Source organism: Aythya ferina, assembly GCF_964211825.1.
Source record: "Aythya ferina genome assembly, chromosome: 9".
NCBI lineage: Eukaryota > Metazoa > Chordata > Aves > Anseriformes > Anatidae > Aythya > Aythya ferina.
This window is the reverse complement of record NC_140305.1, coordinates 3,823,611-3,844,973: the sequence shown is the minus strand read 5'-3', so window position 1 is coordinate 3,844,973 and position 21,363 is coordinate 3,823,611. Positions and strand designations below refer to the sequence as shown.

Below are 21,363 nucleotides of genomic sequence, written 5' to 3'. Positions count from 1 at the left end.
TGGAGCTAGGAATGTAAAGTATATGGGATGGGATTTAACCATCATGTTAGGATACTGCCTGACATTAGACCCCTCAGGCCAGTAAGGACCAACAGAGTTGACAGCAGAAGACACGTCTCACACAAGTCACAACTGTAGTCCCAAATCTCCCATTCAGCAGTGTCCCTGGACTGCCTTTCCAGTCGGAGACAGAAAGTCCAAGTCCTCTGTGTTTTGTTCTTTGTTTTTTGTTATCAAGGACTATTGCAACACAAATGTTTATAAACCTTGTTTAGTATCATTCAGGCAAACTGCTATGGTGAATAACTCTAATAGATCAAACACACACCTTATCTTAGCAGGAAAGTACCTTGCAAGTAAATGATGGGAATTTCAGCAGATCACTGAGATTCATTCCCTGAACAATTTCTCATTTTCAGATAGAAAGGAAAGGAAATTATCCAATTTCTCTTTTTATAATAACATCCAATACATTTAATGTCCAATTTTTATACAGCTTCTTGATTTATAGCATTTCCTGGGCTACTTCTGCTCTAGCTACTATTATCAAAGTAGTTATTGTGTTAACCCTTTTGGTGTCAGTGTGCCCCAAGAAGAGTTTTCTTAGCTCAGAGATATATCTCATGTGTGATGCTGAACATTTCAGGTTTGAAGCAGAATGTGTTTCCCTAATATGTTTTTAATCAGGCACACAAGACCATTCCCTGTTTCTCGTAGATGCTACATACACACTAAAGTGATGCATACCCGCAAGTTGAAAACTGGTGGCAAAGACCACCAGGCAAAGGAAGATTATCACATCTAGTAACACTTTTGTATTAAAAATACCTTTAGCTAGGATATAAACCAATGTTTTAGCAAGTTTGTCCTACCAGATCAAAGGGGATGAAGTGATAAGCCAGAATCTGATCTTGCACTCCCCGTGACCTGTATCATGAGTAATCGACAGATCACCATGCAAATTAATCAAATGCATCACAGAAATGATCTCTGATGTGCTTGGCCAAACTTGAAATTGCTGATAGTTCTTCACACAGGCTGAGTGTCTTACATTTGAAGTTAAGTCTGCCTCTTACTCTGTCTTTCTGGATCACTTGTTACCCAATTACTAGGTAACATGCAATGCAGTTTCCTGCCTCAGTCAACTTAAAACTACTATTTTTCTGTCATACCCAGAGTATTGTGCAGGAGTGTGTGTGTGGGGGGCTCATCAGCAAAGCTGTGTCTTACAGATAACACCTCTTTGATAAACAGGGAAACAGTGTCTTGTCTGAGCTATTATTTCAGACTTCCATGAACTCAAACCCTTCCTAGTTACATTTTCTTTAGAATCATTTTCAGGTTGTGATTCATAACTGGCATACTTACCTTTTAAGTGGTAATGTATATTTTTGATTATTATTATTTTTTAAACTTGAGAATCTGCACTTAGCAATGCCTTAATTCTGAGGAGAGCCTATGAAGGCAGAAACATGGCCTCTCATGTATCAGCCTGCAGTTCATGTTTTTAGCATAGCAACATTCAAACTATCATCATTATAAAAGACGTTAATCAAAATGCTGTCCTTTATTATGTTCATAGGTACAGACAGCTGGCCAGCTAAGTACAGTTGTCATTTTAGAGTAACAGCAGTGTTAATGGTCGGGCTTGTTACATTAAGTTAGAGGTGTTTCTGGATTTCAGAGGCTTTCATTAGCATTTAAAAGACTTTCTAGGCAAAGACAGTATGATTACCAGTGAAAGCATGTATGGGTTAAGAGTAACTCAGTGGGTAGAAGTCGCTGTGCTGAAGCTGGGCTCTCAACAGGTATTTACTGTAGCAGGACTTAAAACCCTTACCGCACTATTGCTAAAGAAGAATCTGACCCAGGAAACCAAGGAAGAGCTTCATTTATTGGAGTTATTCTGGTATGGTGACGGAATACCAGTTAGACTGATTATGAGTATTTTAAAAGCAAAATAATAAGCAGTATGAAGTGCACAGAAATATAGCAGTACTTGAAAACATAGTGCCGTTAATTTAACTGTTTATCTCAGTGTTGTGGTCAGTTGCAAATTACAGTTGAAGATACTCAGGCTGACATTCTGTTTTCAATAGTAAATCAACAGACCCTTCACTTTCACTAAATTGTTTTCCAGGATTCTAGAGGAAATATGACTCAAAGAAATACAGTTGTAGAAGACAGCATGTGCCGAGGACAAGAGAAAACGTTTAATTAAACCTTCTTTTCTAAACTGACCTTCCTTTCTCTTGACAAATGATGACAGGGAAATATATTCAAAGGAATACAAGCAAAACAATTAAGAAGCTTGTAATAATTTATAACTATTGAATTATGGATCACCTGAAGATGTGAACACATGCTCCTGGCTGTTGATTTCAGAGTATGTATCTCAAGGACGAGCTGTGTTTCAGAAGGGAAAATCCTTGCATGCCTACATGAGGCTTAAAAAGGAAAGCCGAGATGCATTTACTCAGAGCAAACCTTCCACTTAATTTAGGAATAAACAATGAGCAGTTGAGAACAATCTCCTGCATGAATCTAGTTCATGACAAATGACTGCAAGGAAATGCACTCTTTCACGCCCTTCTCTGTGAGCAGAGCAGAAGTCAGAAAAAGAGCACTGTACTCTGGCTGGGCTCTTCTGAACCACGTCATGGTACCCCTGTTCACCTCAGCTGACTGCAGCCTCTTAGCCTGGATGGTCAGGACACCATTCCTCCCAGTGCTGTAATCTTGTTACTGGTTTTCCTTTCCACATATTGCCCTCTCCTTTGCTATCCCCAAGGCAGCATGAGAAACCCTGTAGGTGCTCCCAGCAGTGTGATGAGAGCACGCAGACACTGCAGTACTTGTGGCAGTGGTGGACACAGAACGGGGGCACAGAGGGAGCAATGTGGAGCAGAAGCTGATGCTTCTTGATATAACAATGATTGAGAATAAACTTTGGCTTACCATCCAGTTTCATCTTTCTCATCTGTATATAAAAGGCCTATGTAATGGGGAGCTTCTCACCCCAGTAACATTTGCAAAGGCATTGCTCCACTTAGCATTACACAAAGCTGTCTAAATTAAACTTCTGAAAGTGGCTTAGGAGCTTCAGCTCCTTTGAACTTATATGTACTTGAGGTTTCTAGCCGCTCTTGACTATGGGACTTCGCAATTCAGCATAGAACGTGTGTTTAATACTTGCTATTATTTGTTTTATAGTTTGGAAATCTACAAAGAACAGTCATTTTATCTCTCTGACAGTCTTATTATAGTCAGAAAAATCTTATGATTCTTACTACTTGTATTTTAAAAGAGAGTGCCTCAGTATCTGGGGGAGCTTAACTACTGACAAGAAATAAAAAGGGCCCAGAACAGTTTGCTCTTAAAGCACTGCAGCAGGAGGTTGTCAAGCATGTACCAACGGTTTCAGATGAGGTTTAGGCTGAGATTTGTGTGACCTCTGCCTGAATTTGCTGTGTTTGACCATCTTAAAGCTGTAAATGCCAGACAGAACAGACAGTTGCACATTGTGTCCATCTCAGTATCTAAAAGGCTTCTATCTCGTTATCAGGTAAAGATTTGGAATCTCAACCTGGATAACGAAGGAAGAAGCCTTACCTGAGAAGAATTTTCTGTCAAGTTAAAGGTGAAAGTGAGCAGTTTCTGATAATGGTTTGATCACTGGTACAGTGCCGAGCAATTCCAGCCTTGTGCCCACAGCACAGTAGATGTGGCAAATAGAGGCTGATAGGAAAATGACGGTTAACATGAGCTTTAACATTGCCTATATCTTGATTAGGTCACTTTTAAGCTGGTATTGTCCAAAGACTTCCATTTAGCATACCTTGTTGGGATTAAGCACTAATAATGTAGGGGTCCAGTTACATCATCACCTCTCCCATAGATCCCATTCATACAGATTTGACACGTGGTCTTGAAGAAGAAAAATTCTATTATAATTACCATCTGAATAAGGAGAACGAACAGCTCTATCCACATACTGCAAGCATATGATAGCAAATCAGAGCTAAACTCTGTCTAAGCACAGGAATAGGTAGATTTTTAATAATAATTCAATTGGAATTTTTAATAAGAAAGACCTGTATGTCATTATAACAACAAAAAATATCAATCTTACTATATAACTGGAAAATTATAGTAATGCTGGCTGCATCATTCACCTTGCCCAGAACAACCTGTTAATGTTTTAATCTGAAAGTGCATCCTTTGTTCTTAGGCTGTGGTAAGGAAGGGTTCCTGCCCTGAGGCTCAATCATACCTTTTCCATTTTAGCCCCTAGACTTCTTACCACAGTTATTTTTCTAGATAAGGCAGAATTCTTTCCACAGCCTGATTTTTTTTTTATTTTTTATTTTATTTTTTTTTTGAAGGACCTCTGCTGGAAGGCAGAAAGAACAACTTTGGTCAGTACTTTAAGTATCTGATGAAAGCTTCCACATTGGCAGCGAAGGGTGCTACCACTGTGGCATTGTAATCTGCCTTTTTGCAGCATCTCTTTGTACACAGCTGCTGCCAGACGTGGGAATACTACCATAGAGTTTGGGAATAATGAAAAGTATATTTCTGTTACTGAAACAGTAGCACTTAAAAGACTGGCTAATGTCATGTTGTGACTCCAGTCACTCTATCATAATGTTCTATCTTTTAGCACTTTATACCCAGTTGATAAAGGGCTGGGATAAGCATGGAATCTTACTTTAACAAACAGGTTTTTTTGGTAGACAGCCACTGCTATGGTTACAAGCAGCCAAGCCACAGCTTGTAGTCCATTTCCTCACCCTGCTGCCAACCTGCATCTCTAATGAGATGTTCTGGTAAACAAACACACTACATTAACCTTTCCTAAATTATTTTTTGAGATCAAGATGATGATTTCAGATTTTGAAATTGAAGCAATGGATTAAAGAGTTCCCTGCTGAAGGACCCAAAATTTTGATGTCTTGGAAGAACAACTTATTCACAGAATATTTAACTGTAAAGAGATATGCCAGGATACCCAAGGTTATTGGACTCTTCTGGTTCATATCTTTTTGATGCTGATGTTTGTTGAAAGCTCATTTCCTATCCTATTCAGTAGATTTGTAATACAGAAATAGGTGGGAGTTCAGGAGTTAGCAGTGTTTTGATCTTCCTACTTTTTCACCATAACACTGAATAATGTTATACATGTAATTTTATGTCTCAGAGGAGATACAGTTGAACAGTTGGCCATATTTCAAAAGCATTAACAGCTATGCCAGATTCTCAAAGTGTTTTGGATGCAATCCTATAATTTTCTTCCTTTTAAAATTTAACTTTATATATATTTTTTTAATTTAGAAATCAGTGTTGTAGCCATACCACAAAGAAAAACCCACAAAAGAATCCAGATGCTTATGAACTTGTACAAGTGGAGCAACAAAAAATCAAAGTAAAACTATAATCTTCAAGAGTTTAAATTTGCCAGTATAGCAGTATATTACAAGTTGGTGAGTACTCCAATTAGTTCTTAGTTTGAGTTCTTATGTTCTTTCAGAATTACTCAATGCAGATTTACAGTCAAAATAGATAGGGGTAAACCCCTATAAGAGCTATACATTTGGTTTGATTGAGTGATTCAGTGTGTAAAGAATGAATGGAAGGACCAAACACATCATTCAGACAACTCTTTTGACTTCAGTGGCTTCATATCACTGATAGAGTTATGTCTTCACATAATCTGTAACAGATTTGTCCTTTCCTTCATGTCTTTACGTCTATATGGATTGCATCCTTGATCCTTGACAATGGCAAATATTTTTTTCATGCTAATAACAATATTGCTCCCAGTTTACCTCCAATCTACTGTTAGAGCCAGTCAGCAAGCATCATTTTCCTTACAAACCAGAGAAGTGTCTCTGCAGTAATGATAGCCCCTTTGCTTATCTACTCACTTCAAACAGTTAGGTCTGAGGACTTTCAAATTAGAGGATAAGAATCCTTACCTCTTGTTCTTGTTACATTCATTAGGCTTTTTTTTAGTGACATTTTTTACACTTATTTTTATATTTTATATTCTGAGAGATCATTGACTATATTAAGGTATGCTATATTTATGCCGGTGTAGTATGAATGAATGATCAGATGTTTTTCATCATCAGAGATCTTCTGTCTCCATCCATGCATAGGAAGTTTTGGAAGCGTGCCTTAACATTTTTAGGTTTAGTTTTGACTAGATGGGCAATGAGAAATAGCTGCTGGTGGTTATAAAGCTGGAATCTGAACAGTAGAAACAATCAGCAGAGCTCTGGGAAATCTCTGAAAGCAAATCTGAAAGCCTGGGTCATTTAGGAGTTAGGGAAGGTTTGAATATTAGAAGAATAGCTTGTTTTGATTTATTTCATTTCCGGGATTGGTGCTTTCTCATAGAACAGTTCAATGAAGAGATGCTCCTGCTAACAATGGGAATTTGGGCAGCCTTGGCCATCCCCCAAAAATGTGGTGTGCCAGGCCTCTGGCACTGGAGTTTAGAGAAAGTTGGAGGTCTGGAACTGAAGCTTTAGGTGAACTAGATAGGGCATGTTTTAAGGGCAGCCAGGCACACAGACATTTGCAGCCAGTTTGTAAAATACATACCAAAGGCAATGGCTGGGTAGGCACAGTATTAAAAGTTACTATTTAATGATGCTTTTTGCTTATTCAGAATATGGAATAAAAATCTTAGACACTGAAGACCTGATGCAAAAAAAAAAAAAAAAAAAAGCACAGAATCTGGGAATCCCTTGACAAACATTTACATGGGAGGTGATGATAAACAAACAAGACTTAATACTTAGCACAACAATACTTTTAGAGGACATGTTTTATTAACTGCTTTGTATTTCTTCTCTGCCTATCAGGAGAATCCTTTATTTGAAACCACTCATTGCAGGTTTACTGTAAGATGTAGCTTGCTATTTTTAATCAGTGTATGAGAAATGAGGAGAGACGTAGATCCAATAGCATTAGCAGGTAATACTCAACATCTCTGAAGGCACATCTATTGAGCACTTCAATTTGACTGTGAACTCATGCTTAAATGGCTATCTTTGTTTTGCTGCTGATATATCGTGATATTACTCTCATATACTGATGCAGATTTATTCATAGTCTGTCAGGCACAGCATGTTGCAGTCCTTTCACATGGGGAATAAAGAAAGTGTTTTTTTTTTCTAGTTATAAGTCTCAGATAAACAAAAAGATAAGGTATTATTTAGTGACACAGTGCAATCAGTTCTCTCAGAATGCCAGCTGATAATACAGTGACTGTGCATGTGCCTTTATGCTCAGAAATGGTATGTTACTCTGCCAGACAATGGGGAACATTTAAATAGGACCCAATGTTCAGAAAGGCAATACACTTCCTGAAACTTGGAGTTTAAAATCACTATGTCTGAAAAAAGGAGACAGCTAAAATAAATAAGACATTTTGGAAAACGTATGCCATATTCTTTCAGAACAAAATTTAAAATGATTCAGACTGACAAGAATTTTAAGACCCATTTTGAAGGCTACTCTGCATGGGTAAATATATTAGTAAAATAATTAGAATGATTCATATAGATTTCTTTTAAAATTTTGGAATATAGATGCATGTAAACATAAATTCTGCCATTAGTGAGTCAGATTTCCAAGGCTTTAAGAATCTCTCTTAGATTCAAGGTACAGTTTACGTAGGGGCATATATTTCAATATAATTCATTTGTTAAATGAAGGGACTTATAATTGTTAATAAAATTGGGTGAACTCTTAGGATCCATTTAAGCATATTTTTAAGAAAACTCTCAGCACAGCTAGCCTTGTGAGATAGCTCAAAGATACCACTGCAAGAAATGGAAGTGGAGTCTTTTTCAGTAGCACTTGGTTAGTTTTGATAATACAAAAACCTATATGTTTTGGCAACAATTCAGAAGTTTTGTATCAGCCATACATACTCCTGGAAGAAGTCAGCTGCTAGTTATCTCTAAGGACATATATTTTCTCTAAAAATAGTGACAGGTTTTATTTACATTGTTGAATGTCAACTAGAAAAAAGAAAAACAGATCTAATGCTATTGCTGTCATGATCAGTGGAGGTTTATGGAAATTCCAGATATGGAAACAAAGACTGATTTTTAAGCAGACTATCTCTACTGCTACTTAAAAATTATCGTTTCTTTTTTCCTGGTGCTCTGTTGATATATGACTAATCTTGGTTACAATTATAAGAATTTCACACTGTAAATTACAGAGTATGCAATAAGTCATTGAAGCATAATGTAGAGAATAATATAAAATAAGTAGGCCATACCGATCTTGAATACTGTCTTTTACTTTAGCTAACACTGTAATATTTTGTGTTAAAGTTGATAGTAAATATATTGTATTAATTATATGCAATTAATGTCATTTTTACATGTCTTCAACCTAATGGATGACAGATTCATTTATGTTTTACAACCAAAATGTGGGTAAATTGGTCTGTAACATGTAAACTCAAACACTTACCTCTAGTATAAGACTAACTTGATAAAACCTGATGAGTTGAGTTGCGTATTCTAAACTACTGATAGGAATTGCAGCCTATTGCACATAGCTAGTGGAATAGCTAGTGGGACTAGTAGAGATTGAATGAATATGAATAAGATTCCATTCACCTAAATAGTCTCAGAAATCACATGTTCCTCTTTATTATCCTCTGAATACCTTCTATTCCAAAACAAAGCAAAAACCAAACAATCCCCCAAAACCCACACTGAATAAATAATCATTTTATGATGAAATGGTTAATTGACAATAAAAGAGCACTCAAAAATGGACTTTTTTTCGCCTGATCACTGTATTTTTGCCCATTCCTGTTTCTTGAGAAGGTTTATCTGTACAGTAACTCATAGGTGGTATAGGGAAATCTGATGTTATTGCTGTGACCTCAATGCAACCATTCATGCATTTTTCATTTCCTGTAAGTACTTACTTAATTTTTAACAATGTGTGTAACCTTATTTCTATTTTTAGATTAACTGATCTCACACTATACTTTGGATTTGAAGAGTAGTGGTAAATCTGGTTCCCTAAAGCACAGTGGAATCACTCCAGAAGTGGTTTCATACTGCCTTGGGATGGTTCTAACATCATATCAGTGGGACACTTTTGGGTGACTGTGAGATCAGTCTTTTTTCTGTTTCTACAGATATAGTTTCAGCATTTCACTGGCTTCATCCTATTTTATTTTATTTTATTTTATTTTATTTTATTTTATTTTATTTTATTTTATTTTATTTTATTTTATTTTATTTTATTTTAATTATTTTTCTTTCCTGTAATTAATGCTATAACAACCCCTTCCACTGACTTTCTTCACAGGCAATTACATCAATTTTATACGCATAATGCAGCCACTTTTGGCTTCATGAGCAAAATCCTCCAAACTAGCATGACAAAATTCAGCCTCTCCCTTCTAATTTTATTAAAACAAAACAAAACAAAACAAAACAAAACAAAACAACTGAAGATAAATGCAGCTCAGAACTGCCCTTTAGCCACAGCTGCAGGCATACTGGGGACCATGTCCTAAGCAAGGTGGTATAACAGGGAGCAGCCCCATAACTGTCTTGGCAAATCCAAGTCCTCTGGAAACCCTTCAGGTATTAATTGTTATGAATTACCACTAGCTTAAATAAAATTATTTAGCAAATTATTTACTTAAGACTAAGATGACAAATGCAGGCAGATAAAGTTCCATAGTGGGGTGTAATAAATTATAAAGACCGTTATATATAATCATTAGAAAGAAATTGGGACCTTAAATTACATTTGTAATTAAAATGTCTATTTAAAATTTTATCTTAGCTTGACCGTACATTCATAATTTGTGAAGCTGAGTGTTTTGATGTAAGAATTTAAGTTGGCATTGCGAACCTAATAGCTTTTTAGGAAGAAAATCTAGGTCCAGTTACAAAACCAAACTATTTGGTTACTAAATCTAGATTCTGGCAGATCTGGTGGGATTCAGAGGAGATCTGAAAATAGATGAGCATTTCAGAACAATAATGACTATCTACTTCCCTGATAAAATCAACAGTACAGGTAGTTAAAGTAAGAAGCACATGGTTGCATTGAACAGAATGAATAGTTAATGTGTGTATCAGCCCCTTGTTTGTGGTCTTGTGGGTCTTCCCACCTCTGGTAGTACCTCTAGTAGCTGAAGAAACGGCACCGTATCAATTAAGTTGTTTGTATTACTGAAAGCTTGCAAAAACAATCATTTAAAAATTTCCTAAAGAGCTGGAGTAGGACAGGCATTTAGTGAGATAAGTTCTTCCTTAGACTAGACATGTGACTACTGTTCCCAGCTCCTGTTTCCCTTACTGTATTTTCAAAATTGTTTCTTAATCTTACATTATAGCAACATGGTCCACAAGATCCAGCCAGATTATTCCTCCTCACCCACATATCTGCTTCCATACAGAGCAACTCTGTTGCTGACCAACAGTGAAAAAATGGCAAATCTCAGAAAGATTGACTGAGAGTGGAGGAGTATATTTAAACCCTATTAACTTGATTGGCATTATGTCACATGAGAGATATTGTGAAAAAAATCAAACATCACGGAAACAGCCCCAACATTGCATATGGATGCCTGCGTTTTATGTTTATACAGTGTATTTTATGTTTATACAGTGCATTTTTACATTGTCTCTTATTTTGTCTTCAAACCTTTATCTCTGCTCTTTATTAAATCTTCAATTTAGTTATCTTCAGCTGGTATTTTATAGCAACAGTCTGACACAAAGGCTTGTTAATCAGACATAATTTTCTAAACAAGCAAAGTGTGTGCTATATATAGGATAAATGATATGGAATTGTGAATTACAAATCTATATTCATACTGAGATTTTCTTTGGAGACATTGTGAACAGTTGCAGGGACTCAGCTATGGCATTAAACTTTTATTGTTAAAGGTGGGATTTTAAAAAAACCATGTTGGGCAGAACACCATCTTTAAATTAAATATTCATTGTACCAGTTTTCTCATCTCTCTTTTTTCTCATTTAACCTTCTTTGTCATTCATTGCTGTCTGTAAATACAAGTGTCTAATAACAAGAAAATAATGCTGTGAGGAGCATATATAAGACAGTGAGCAACAAATTAATGGTTGAAAGGTATACAAAAGTAGGTAGATTTCTTTGGTTATTCACAGTATAATTAGAAATACATTCTATATGACATGTTTGTATAATAAATACACATTTATAGATGAGGGGAAGATCTGCCTTCATAGCTATTTTTTTCAGCAGTGAGGAGGACACTCACAGTATTTAAAAGCATTAGTAGTGAAACAAATTTAGGAAATAAGGACAGATTTGAGCCAGGTCCACATCTTTAACAGGCCTGGGAAGAACCTGTTCTTTGTGGTCTAAAGCTACCTCTACCAGGTAGCTAAATACTTGCTCTGTGCTTGTAAAACTCTATTAAAAAGTGCATAATTAAGTCTTAGAAAGCTCTAGGAATGTAATAATCACAGTGTGCATAGTGATTGCATTATATTTTGATGGTTAATCTTGTAAAGTGAGTACTAACCTGATCTGAAGCCATGTGAGCATTGGTGTTGTGCCTCCACCAAATACCCAGACGGTGAAAAACACAATAAGCAGTGCTGTTGTGAACATCATTTGTTTGGGCTGGGATCCTGTGTCTCGAATAGCCAATGCAAATGCTATTGCACCACGTAAACCTGAAAAATGGATGAGAATGGTGAACTTAATGTGATGGAGAAATAGAATTTTACTTTTTCCTACCCAAACCTGATTCCAAGGGCAGAAAGGATTTTCAGCCACAATCATAACTATAATTTGTTGAATCACAGTAGTTGAAAGCACGGTGTTTAAGGCAAGTGTAAGCAACTTAGCAAAAATGGACAATGAAACCTCTATGATAATCACATAATAATTACACATCTGTTTTCTATCCACTGAATTCCCTGTTGTGAATAATTTTATATTAAACATAATTTTATATTAAACATTTTATATTTTATATTAAAAATGATATTAAATTTTAATAGTCATAAAATTATATACCTGAGTAAACATAGTAAACATAAAATCTTACAAATATGGACAAAACAGCTAACACTGAGTTTAAAAAAAGCCCCATGGGTAGTAAAAAGCTAATTAAATAGGTCCTCATACAGTGACACATTAAAAAGGACAGGAAAATAAAGCCTGTCCTTTCATATATTTAAAATAATGCTTCCACACCTAAGGATGCATAATACAAATAATACTCTCTATTTTCTTATGTTGTTCATTAATCTATTTAAATTTATTTTAGTTTTCTAAAAAAATATAATCTATAAAATATATGTAGAGAGCAAAACCATTGCATGTATACAATGCACACTGAATCTTTGCAAATATCAAGAGATTAAACGTAATTATTGAAACTTTTGTAAGGTACTGATGGCTTATGCAAAATCTTTTAATCAACAGCTAAAAACCCTAGTTTTTGTAGTGGAACTCTAAAGCTTTTTAAGAGTGCATAGCTAGGCTACGAATCATTTGGTATAGAAGATGAACAGTTTATCCAGAGAAAACAAAGCCTTTTCTGCAACGCAGCACCAGGCTGTAGTTACACTAGCTGAACTGCTTCAGTGGCAGAGGTTTAAAATCTCTGCTTTTATGAAAGTGACACTAAAGTCAACAAGGAGACTTGTCATTGATTTTGCTTTTATGTAAAAGACATCTCTAAAGATGCTTATGCTTTACTATTTTCTTCAAAATAAAAAGCATCATCTCATTTTAAACATGTGCCTGAGGAGCAAATGAGCCACCATTAACATGGTCTTTTTCTGGTGATTAAAGTGGTAATCTAGATGACTACCTCAAATTAAATTTAACACATGAAAATATTTCTTTTTCACATGAGCTGAGACTGCTGGCCTGCTCATTTTAGCTGATGTTGAACTTAATTTGAGAAGCTGAGGCTTAATTACACATAGACTAATCTAATTTTGATTTACAATGTGTTTTTATCAGGAATCATGATTAAACATAATTGTAAAAGTGAATCTACCCTCTGTAACATGATGCTAGAAGAGGGACACAAACAGATGAGGAATATAATAAATTAAAATGCTACATTATCCACTTCCAAGACTAACTCATCCACCCTTTCTCAAATGTATTAGTACTCAAAAAGTATATTTAGTAACTTCAGTAAAATTCTTGGCAAAGTCAGGTGTACTCAGATGCTAACTGGCAATGTACTTGCCCAATCTTAAGTGCTTTTTTTCAGACTTTGATATGCATGGTGACTATGGCCATAAAACTCTGTAAAGAAAATAGTAATATTGGGTGCATTTGGTAGCAATATGATCAAAGGCAAAACTAATCTCAAATTCTTTGTTTTCACATCTTCGTGTGTGATGATGTGGTGACTGAAGCCCAGTTTTCTCCATGGCCTACTGGAACCTGAAGCTATGCCAGAACATTGATTCAAAAGCTCTGCTAGTCTTGTGTAGGCACTGGCACGAAGCAAGTGAGGGCGTTCCTCCAAATGCAAATTCAGTGTCTTGTTTACTCGTATCAGAAATGTGTCTTCTTTCTGGCAGTCATTGTCTTCTCTGTTTATCACTATACACAGGATGATCAGTTTGTAGTAAATAAGAACATTATTGGTAACTGAGCATACATCTTAATACATATAATAAAGTGCAATTACATGGAAAATCCACACATCAGTGAAGTGCGAAACTGCTGGTAGTATGAAAGGCAGTGAGTCCTTACTGGTCTTCTGGCAGATTATGCAATTTATTTAAAAAAATATTTTAAAGATATTTCTCTCAACAAAATACAGTATCTTTTTGAAAACAGTTAAAAATACTTTCTGACTATTTTAACATTTGCATTTTAGAAATTTTCAATACTACCATTTTTGGTTTTCAGCTGCCAGATTATGCTGGGAAGCTAATGTGTACTCTCACAGTGAGTCCTCACTGGCTGCTTTCTGCTTCTAGCTCGGTGGAGAATGAAATTTGACTGGAGAAACAAGGACAGAAAAGTTGATGAATAAGATATATTTTAGAATACTTTGAAATCCATACTTTATCTGAGCAAAAAGAAAAGAAAAATGAGGCTTGGAAACTGGATAACTAATGATAGCAAGTTTATTTATTTATTTATTTATTTATTTTGTGTGTGTGCTGTTGTTTAGTTGGCCACCTGCTAGCTTTATCAGGGTGATCTACATATATATCTCACACCACTAACAATTGTAGATGAGCAGGCAGTCTGAAAGCCAGTTTGTAATGAACGTGTGTCATCATCTCTGACTACAATCTAGTTGGTATTAACTGACATTTTCAGTGGCAGCTTTTAGCAGAAGGATTGAATGGATGTAGAAATGAACTACTGTGCTGCTCTCTAGAGATATGGAATTATATAGGCTTAAATGAGGCACCCTGATGAGGAGTATTCCTGATGAAGAAGCTTGAAATGTAGTGCATTGTATTCTACTTGCTACCTGGCTAAATGGATCAGTGTACAGCAAGGCTGTCAATCAAGAACTTTTATCCATTAAAAATTGGAATACCTTTTTGTATAAAAAGCAAGAAAAAGACAAAAAAGTTATGACTTTCTAACTTTAAAAAAATGATTTCATAAATGGCATAGGGGGATCTGTATTTCTGTCTTTCAGTGACTAAATACTCTTAGCTTATTAGTGCGTTTTTTTCTAAGTAGCCTCAGAAAGTCAAGTGGAAGTATTTCTAGCTTATGCAAGTCCAAAAATATAGTTTCCAGCTGATATTTTAACAATTCAGTGGATCAGTGGATGATGTTCTGAGAATAGAAGATGGCTCCTTCTCCTGGATTTTATTTATTTATTTATTTATTTATTTAATTCTTCATTGCTAATCAGATTTTAAAATGAATATAACCACTATTTAGAAAGTAAACCTGAATTTAGAAGGTAAAGTCCTTAGATATCAGGCTGGAAAACACATGAAAATGTCTGTGGAATTAAGGTCTCCTAATCTAATGTTTCAAAGGCAAACTGTTCACGTAAGTTAAAAAGAATTGCCAAAGACCATGATCTGAGTATCAGTACTAACACCTTTAAAGTTGGGTATTTATTTCCTGGTAGATGAGCATACTGCTAGATATACTACAAATGCCTCTCAAACAACTCAACATGTAAACACGATATTTCCAAATTGGCATGGAAGTGTTAAGACAGGATGAGGGACAACAGATTAAAAGACTGGCTTCTGAGTGACAGGTTTCCAAAAAAGTTAACTAAAATAAGTCCAGAGCACAGCGAATTGCTGAGAGTACGTCCATTTGCTTCAATGGCTTTGAGGAGGCTATCTTCACAGAATCACAGAATTTCCTAGGTTGGAAGAGACCTCAAGGTCATCGAGTCCAACCTCCAACCTAACGCTAACAGCCCTCCACTAAACCATATCCCTAAGCTCTACATCTAAACGTCTTTTGAAGACTTCCAGGGATGGTGACTCCACCACTTCCCTGGGCAGCCTGTTCCAGTGCCTCACAACCCTTTCAGTGAAGAAGTTCTTCCTAACATCTAACCTAAAACTCCCCTGGCTCAACTTAAACCCATTCCCCCTCGTCCTGTCACCAGGCACGTGGGAGAACAGGCCAACCCCCACCTCGCTACAGCCTCCCTTGAGGTACCTAAAAAGAGCGATAAGGTCACCCCTGAGCCTCCTCTTCTCCAGGCTGAACAAGCCCAGCTCCCTCAGCCGCTCCTCGTAGGACTTGTTCTCCAGGCCCCTCACCAGCTTCGTCGCCCTTCTCTGCACCCGCTCAAGCACCTCGATGTCCTTCTTGTAGCGAGGGGCCCAAAACTGAACACAGTACTCGAGGTGCGGCCTCACCAGAGCTGAGTACAGGGGGACGATCACCTCCCTAGCCCTGCTGGTCACGCTGTTCCTAATACAAGCCAGGATGCCGTTGGCCTTCTTGGCCACCTGAGCACACTGCTGGCTCATATTCAGCCGACTATCAACCATCACTCCCAGGTCCTTCTCTGCCTGGCAGCTTTCCAACCATTCCTCTCCCAGTCTGTAGCTCTGCTTGGGGTTATTGCGCCCCAGGTGCAGGACCCGGCACTTGGCCTTGTTAAACTTCATGCAGTTGACCTCAGCCCATCGGTGCAGCCTATCCAGATCCTCCTGCAGAGCTTTCCTACCCTCAAGCAGATCGACACACGCACCTAACTTGGTGTCATCTGCGAACTTACTGAGGGTGCACTCGATGCCCTCGTCCAGATCATCGATGAAGATATTGAAGAGGACCGGCCCCAGCACCGAGCCCTGGGGGACGCCACTAGTGACTGGCCTCCAACTGGACTTGGCTCCATTCACCACGACTCTTTGGGCCCGGCTATCCAGCCAGTTTCTAACCCAACGAAGCGTGCGCCAGTCCAAGCCAAGAGCAGCCAGTTTCTTGAGGAGAATGCTGTGGGAAACAGTGTCAAAAGCCTTGCTGAAGTCAAGGCAGACCACATCCACAGCCTTTCCCTCATCCACCCAGCGCATCACTTTGTCATAGAAGGAGATCAGGTTCGTCAGGCATGACCTGCCTTTCATAAAGCCATGCTGACTGGGCCTGATCGCCTGCTTCCCCTTCAAGTGCTGCATGATGACTCTCAGGAGGATCTGCTCCATGAGCTTTCCTGGCACTGAGGTCAAACTGACAGGCCTGTAGTTTCCCGGGTCTGCCCTCCGGCCCTTCTTGTAGATGGGCGTCACGTTTGCTAGCCGCCAGTCGATTGGGACCTCCCCCGATAGCCAGGACTGTTGATAAATGATGGACAGTGGCTTGGCCAGCTCCTCTGCCAGTTCCCTCAGTACCCTTGGGTGGATCCCATCCGGCCCCATCGACTTGTGCACATCTAAGTGCCGTAGCAGGTCACCAACCAGTTCTTCATGGATAATGAGGGCCACATCCTGTTCCCCATCCCCTTCCACCAGCTCAGGGTACTGGGTATCCAGAGAACATCCGGTATTGCCGCTAAAGACTGAGGCAAAGAAGGCATTGAGCACCTCCGCCTTTTCCTCATCTCTTGTAACTAAGTTTCCCCCCGCATCCAGTAAAGGATGGAGATTCTCCTTAGTCCTCCTTTTTGTGTTGATGTATTTATAGAAACATTTTTTGTTATCTTTAACGGCAGTAGCCAGATTGAGCTCCAGATGAGCTTTGGCCTTCCTAATTTTGTCCCTGCACAGCCTCGCTACTTCTTTAAAGTCCTCCTTAGTGGCCTGCCCACTTTTCCAAAGCTTATAAACCCTCTTTTTCCTCCTAAGATCAAGCCACAATTCTCTGTTGAGCCAGGCCGGTCTTCTTCCCCGCCAGCTCGTCTTTGGGCACGTGGGTACAGACCATTCCTGCGCCATGAAGACTTCCCTCTTGAAGATCGCCCAGCCTTCCTGGACCCCTCTGCCCTTCAGAACCGCCTCCCAAGGGACTCCACCAACCAGTGTCCTGAGCAGTTCAAAGTCAGCCCTCCGAAAGTCCAATACAGCGGTTTTACTGGTCCCCTTCCTGGCCTCGCCAAGAATAGTGAACTCCACCATTGCGTGGTCACTCTGCCCGAGACAGCTCCCGACGATCACGTCCTCCACCAGTCCTTCTCTGTTTGTGAAGAGAAGGTCTAGCGGGGCACCTCCCCTGGTAGGCTCACGAACCAGCTGTGTCAGGAAGCTATCTTCCACGCTCTCCAGAAACCTCCTAGACTGCTTTCTCAGGGCTGTGTTGTGCTTCCAGGATATGTCAGGGAAGTTGAAGTCCCCCACGAGTACAAGAGCTGATGATTTTGCAACCTCTGTCAGCTGCCTGTAGAATTCCTCATCCGTCTCCTCATCCTGGTTCGGCGGTCTATAGCAGACCCCAACCAGGACACTAGCCTTGTTGTCCCTGCCGATCCTAACCCAAAGGGACTCGACCTTGTCATTCCCAACCTCGAGTTCTACAACCTCGAAAGACTCTCTAATATAGAGAGCCACACCACCACCCCTTCTATGCTGCCTGTCCCTTCTATAGAGCTTATAGCCAGGCATTGCAGCACTCCAGTCATGAGACTGGTCCCACCACGTCTCCGTGATGGCAACCAAGTCGTAGCCTGCCTGCCGCACGATGGCTTCCAGCTCCTCCTGTTTGTTACCCATGCTGCGTGCATTGGTGTAGATGCACTTCAGCTGGGCCATTGCCTTATCTTGAGTACTAAAATGATGACTTCTTTATGACAGATGTGACTTCTAGTGATAGATGACTGTCTATGTTAGTAGTTAAATGTGGACAGGAAAAATACCAAAATAGCACTTACCTGAAAACATCATCATGTGTTGAAAGTTCCTGGGAATCTTTTGTTTTCGAGCCAAATTCAAAAGGAAGGAAAGTGGATATATGTTGCAAGCTCTTGCTATAAAAACTGCCACCTAAAATGTAAGATGTTAAGGAAAATGGTGGAGAAACTACTGAAAGAACAGTCAATTTAAATCCAGTATTTCTTCATAGTTATTTTAAAAGTGTAATTAAAATGAATATGAGATTATCTTCCTTCGTATTTTACATCTTTCTGGTTCCAACCTCATTATAAAACCATACAGTGGCAGAGACTGTCTTCCCCGGACATCCTGTTTTCAGATTGATCATTATATATCCCAATTCAATCACTCTACTTTCACTCATCAAATTTGTATCATATGTGACTTCATCTACAGTCCTTCAGTAAAATGCCCATCATCAATTTCAGGGATGGCATTATCTCCTTCAGCAGCAATTTGCAAAGAATAAATGTGTTTTTGCACATGATTACTTTCTTATTTCCTGAGGATTCATATTGTCTATATCCAGCATTTTTTTTTTTGAGATTTTTCAAAAGGGGTTCTTTATTACTGGCCTGTGGAACTATCATGAAAGTAGCTTTAATTAGAAACATAACACTATTTCAGATTGAAAAAAAAAGACAATCGTATATCCTTATACATGCTTTTAGCAGCTGCTGTCCTTCCCTTGTCTTGTGACTCTTAGGGCTCAATTACAGCTGCAAGAGTCTGAGACATGCTGTGGAGTGTAGAACCAATGAAGCACATGAGTGGCAATGTCTGGATGCATCCTATCTATGAGACCAAGAGCCCGCTTAAAGCTCCCACGGACCTGGGAGAAGAAGCGCTAGCAGTGGTTGCTTCACATTACCTGTGCTCACCATACTAGTGCAACTCTGTTGCAGTCTGGTGGTTCTTAGTGTGAGGGAACAAGGGAGAGGGTCCCTACAGTGCTCTGCAACACAGTCTCCCATCTGGGTTGCTGAGTGCTGCTCTCGTGTTCAGCTGTCTCTCTGTGCTGGGATTGCAGGACACAATATTGCACTTGGGTCATTGCAGTGGTGGATTGCAATGGGCTCTTGGGCTCATCTCTGCCATCTAAAGCAACCTTTAGTGAAGGAAACTGGAATGCAGTTCTTATTATTCATTTGGAAATTGCACATATAATTACTGCAAGTAACAGTGTGATTCCAAATTTCAAAGCTTCTGTAGTTCATCAAAAAGTAATGAGCAAAGGACCACTGCTTGATTTTTTTTTTTTGTAGTAATTTGATGAATGAATTGTAAAAATGAATTGTAAAATGAATTTGCTGAGAAACCATGGCAGAACTGAGAACTGAAGACAGACTTTCCTACCCGCCTTTGGGGCACTCATGATGTAAATAATTCCCTGTACACTAGAAATATCAAATTTCAAGAAGGAAATTCCTTCCCTACAATGAAGGAAAGATATGAGCAATGCTAAGTTGTTGGAGTTTTTTCAGGACTTCATATAATTATGTAGTTTTGGGAAGTTCTGCTTATGGCACTCTCTGGAGGCAGCTCTACAGTTTGTGGATCTACACTGGCTTTGTATGAGCAGAAAGATTTTGTGTGCCTGCACTTGTCACACAGATCTGTCCCAATACATTTCCCAATTTCCTACCCCAACTCTAAACCCAGTTTTCCTACCCCAACTCTAAACCCACTCTAAATCAAGCCCAGTGTCAGAAATTCCCCAGCTGGCTTAAAGCCTTCTATCTTTGCCTTATATCTATCTGCAAACCAGAAGCCCTAAGACCACCAACTTACATGCAGTGAGGCAGTTTTTGAGATATGCATAATAAAGTCAATTGCTTTTTTTTTTTTTTTTTTTTTTAACATCTAAGGAATTAGTAGGTTTGCTATTGACTTATTTATTTATTTATTTATTTATTTATTTTAAATGGAGCATATGTTCTTTATACATACCCAGAAATATAAATATATTAACATATATAAATATATAAACACAAATAAATACTTTAGAGCAAAGGATACAAATGCACCAAAAATAAAAAGAGGATTGAAGATATGATTTTGAAATGTGAATAGTGCAAGTCCCATGTAACAGAAGATGACATTCTCAGCCAAAAAATTCATGAACTCGAACAACTTAAATGAGAGAGAGAAAACAATTATGATTCCTGCCTGTAACTAACTACTCTATCACAATGTTTCCTTGGCATATGGAATGATTTAGATGAATGGAAAAGGAATCCCATTTCAAGGGTAGATTTTAAAACCATTTATTTTATCATATGCTTTAGATAGTCCCAGTAACGTGTTTTTCTCTGATTTGTGTATGAAAACTTGACACAGACAACTGGCAAAATACAGAAACAGCAATTAAGTTATAAAAGCTTCCGTGGAAACTGAGGGGATTTAGCTTTAGTCAGGTTTACACAGGTGAACCTGGGAACTGGCTCAGATCCTGACTACACAAATGACAGCACAGTACAGTTACAGGGATGGTACAGTAATGTCAGGAGAGAAAAAAAAATCCTGAGTGCATTTTTAAGAACCTGTGCCTTTAAAATATAACATGATCTTTTTATTATCAAGAATATTATCCCATAGGTGATGATTTTACCACATTATATGTATATCGGTATGAAGTACTCATTTCAAAACAAAGTATTTAAGATATCATTTAGACATATTATAAATAAAGCTAAAATACATTATTATGGTAGGATTTCTTCTGTGAAAAAAACAAGCAAAGCCAAAATACTCATTTGCCTTTAGGGGATGTTCCTGATTGCATTTCCATCTTATTATATAAAAACTAATATAAAATATAAATTTTCATATTTATCCACATCTGGAAAAAATCAATCATTTCTGCCAAATAACTACAGAGGAGAGAAGATGAGGATTTAGACTTCTGAAATCACTTTTGGGCTCCAAAGATACAGAATCAGGGCTGAAGTTTGTCAATCTGTCTACAGTCATATATCACTCTACCAGGATTGTTACTATGGAGATATTTTCTTCATTTTCA

General features: G+C 38.1%; 1 protein-coding gene across 1 annotated transcript in view; it reads right to left on the bottom strand.

Moving 5' to 3' along the window:
- The window catches only part of SLC9A9 (solute carrier family 9 member A9), a 218,047-nt gene that overhangs the window by 81,572 nt on the left and 115,112 nt on the right, over positions 1-21,363 (bottom strand). The window contains exons 10-12 of the mRNA XM_084530249.1: positions 20,361-20,474; positions 18,341-18,452; positions 11,573-11,726 (exon numbers count right to left, since the gene is read on the bottom strand). Of these exons, the coding sequence (XP_084386375.1) occupies positions 11,573-11,726; positions 18,341-18,452; positions 20,361-20,474 (380 nt within the window). The remainder of the gene's footprint in view (positions 1-11,572; positions 11,727-18,340; positions 18,453-20,360; positions 20,475-21,363) is intronic.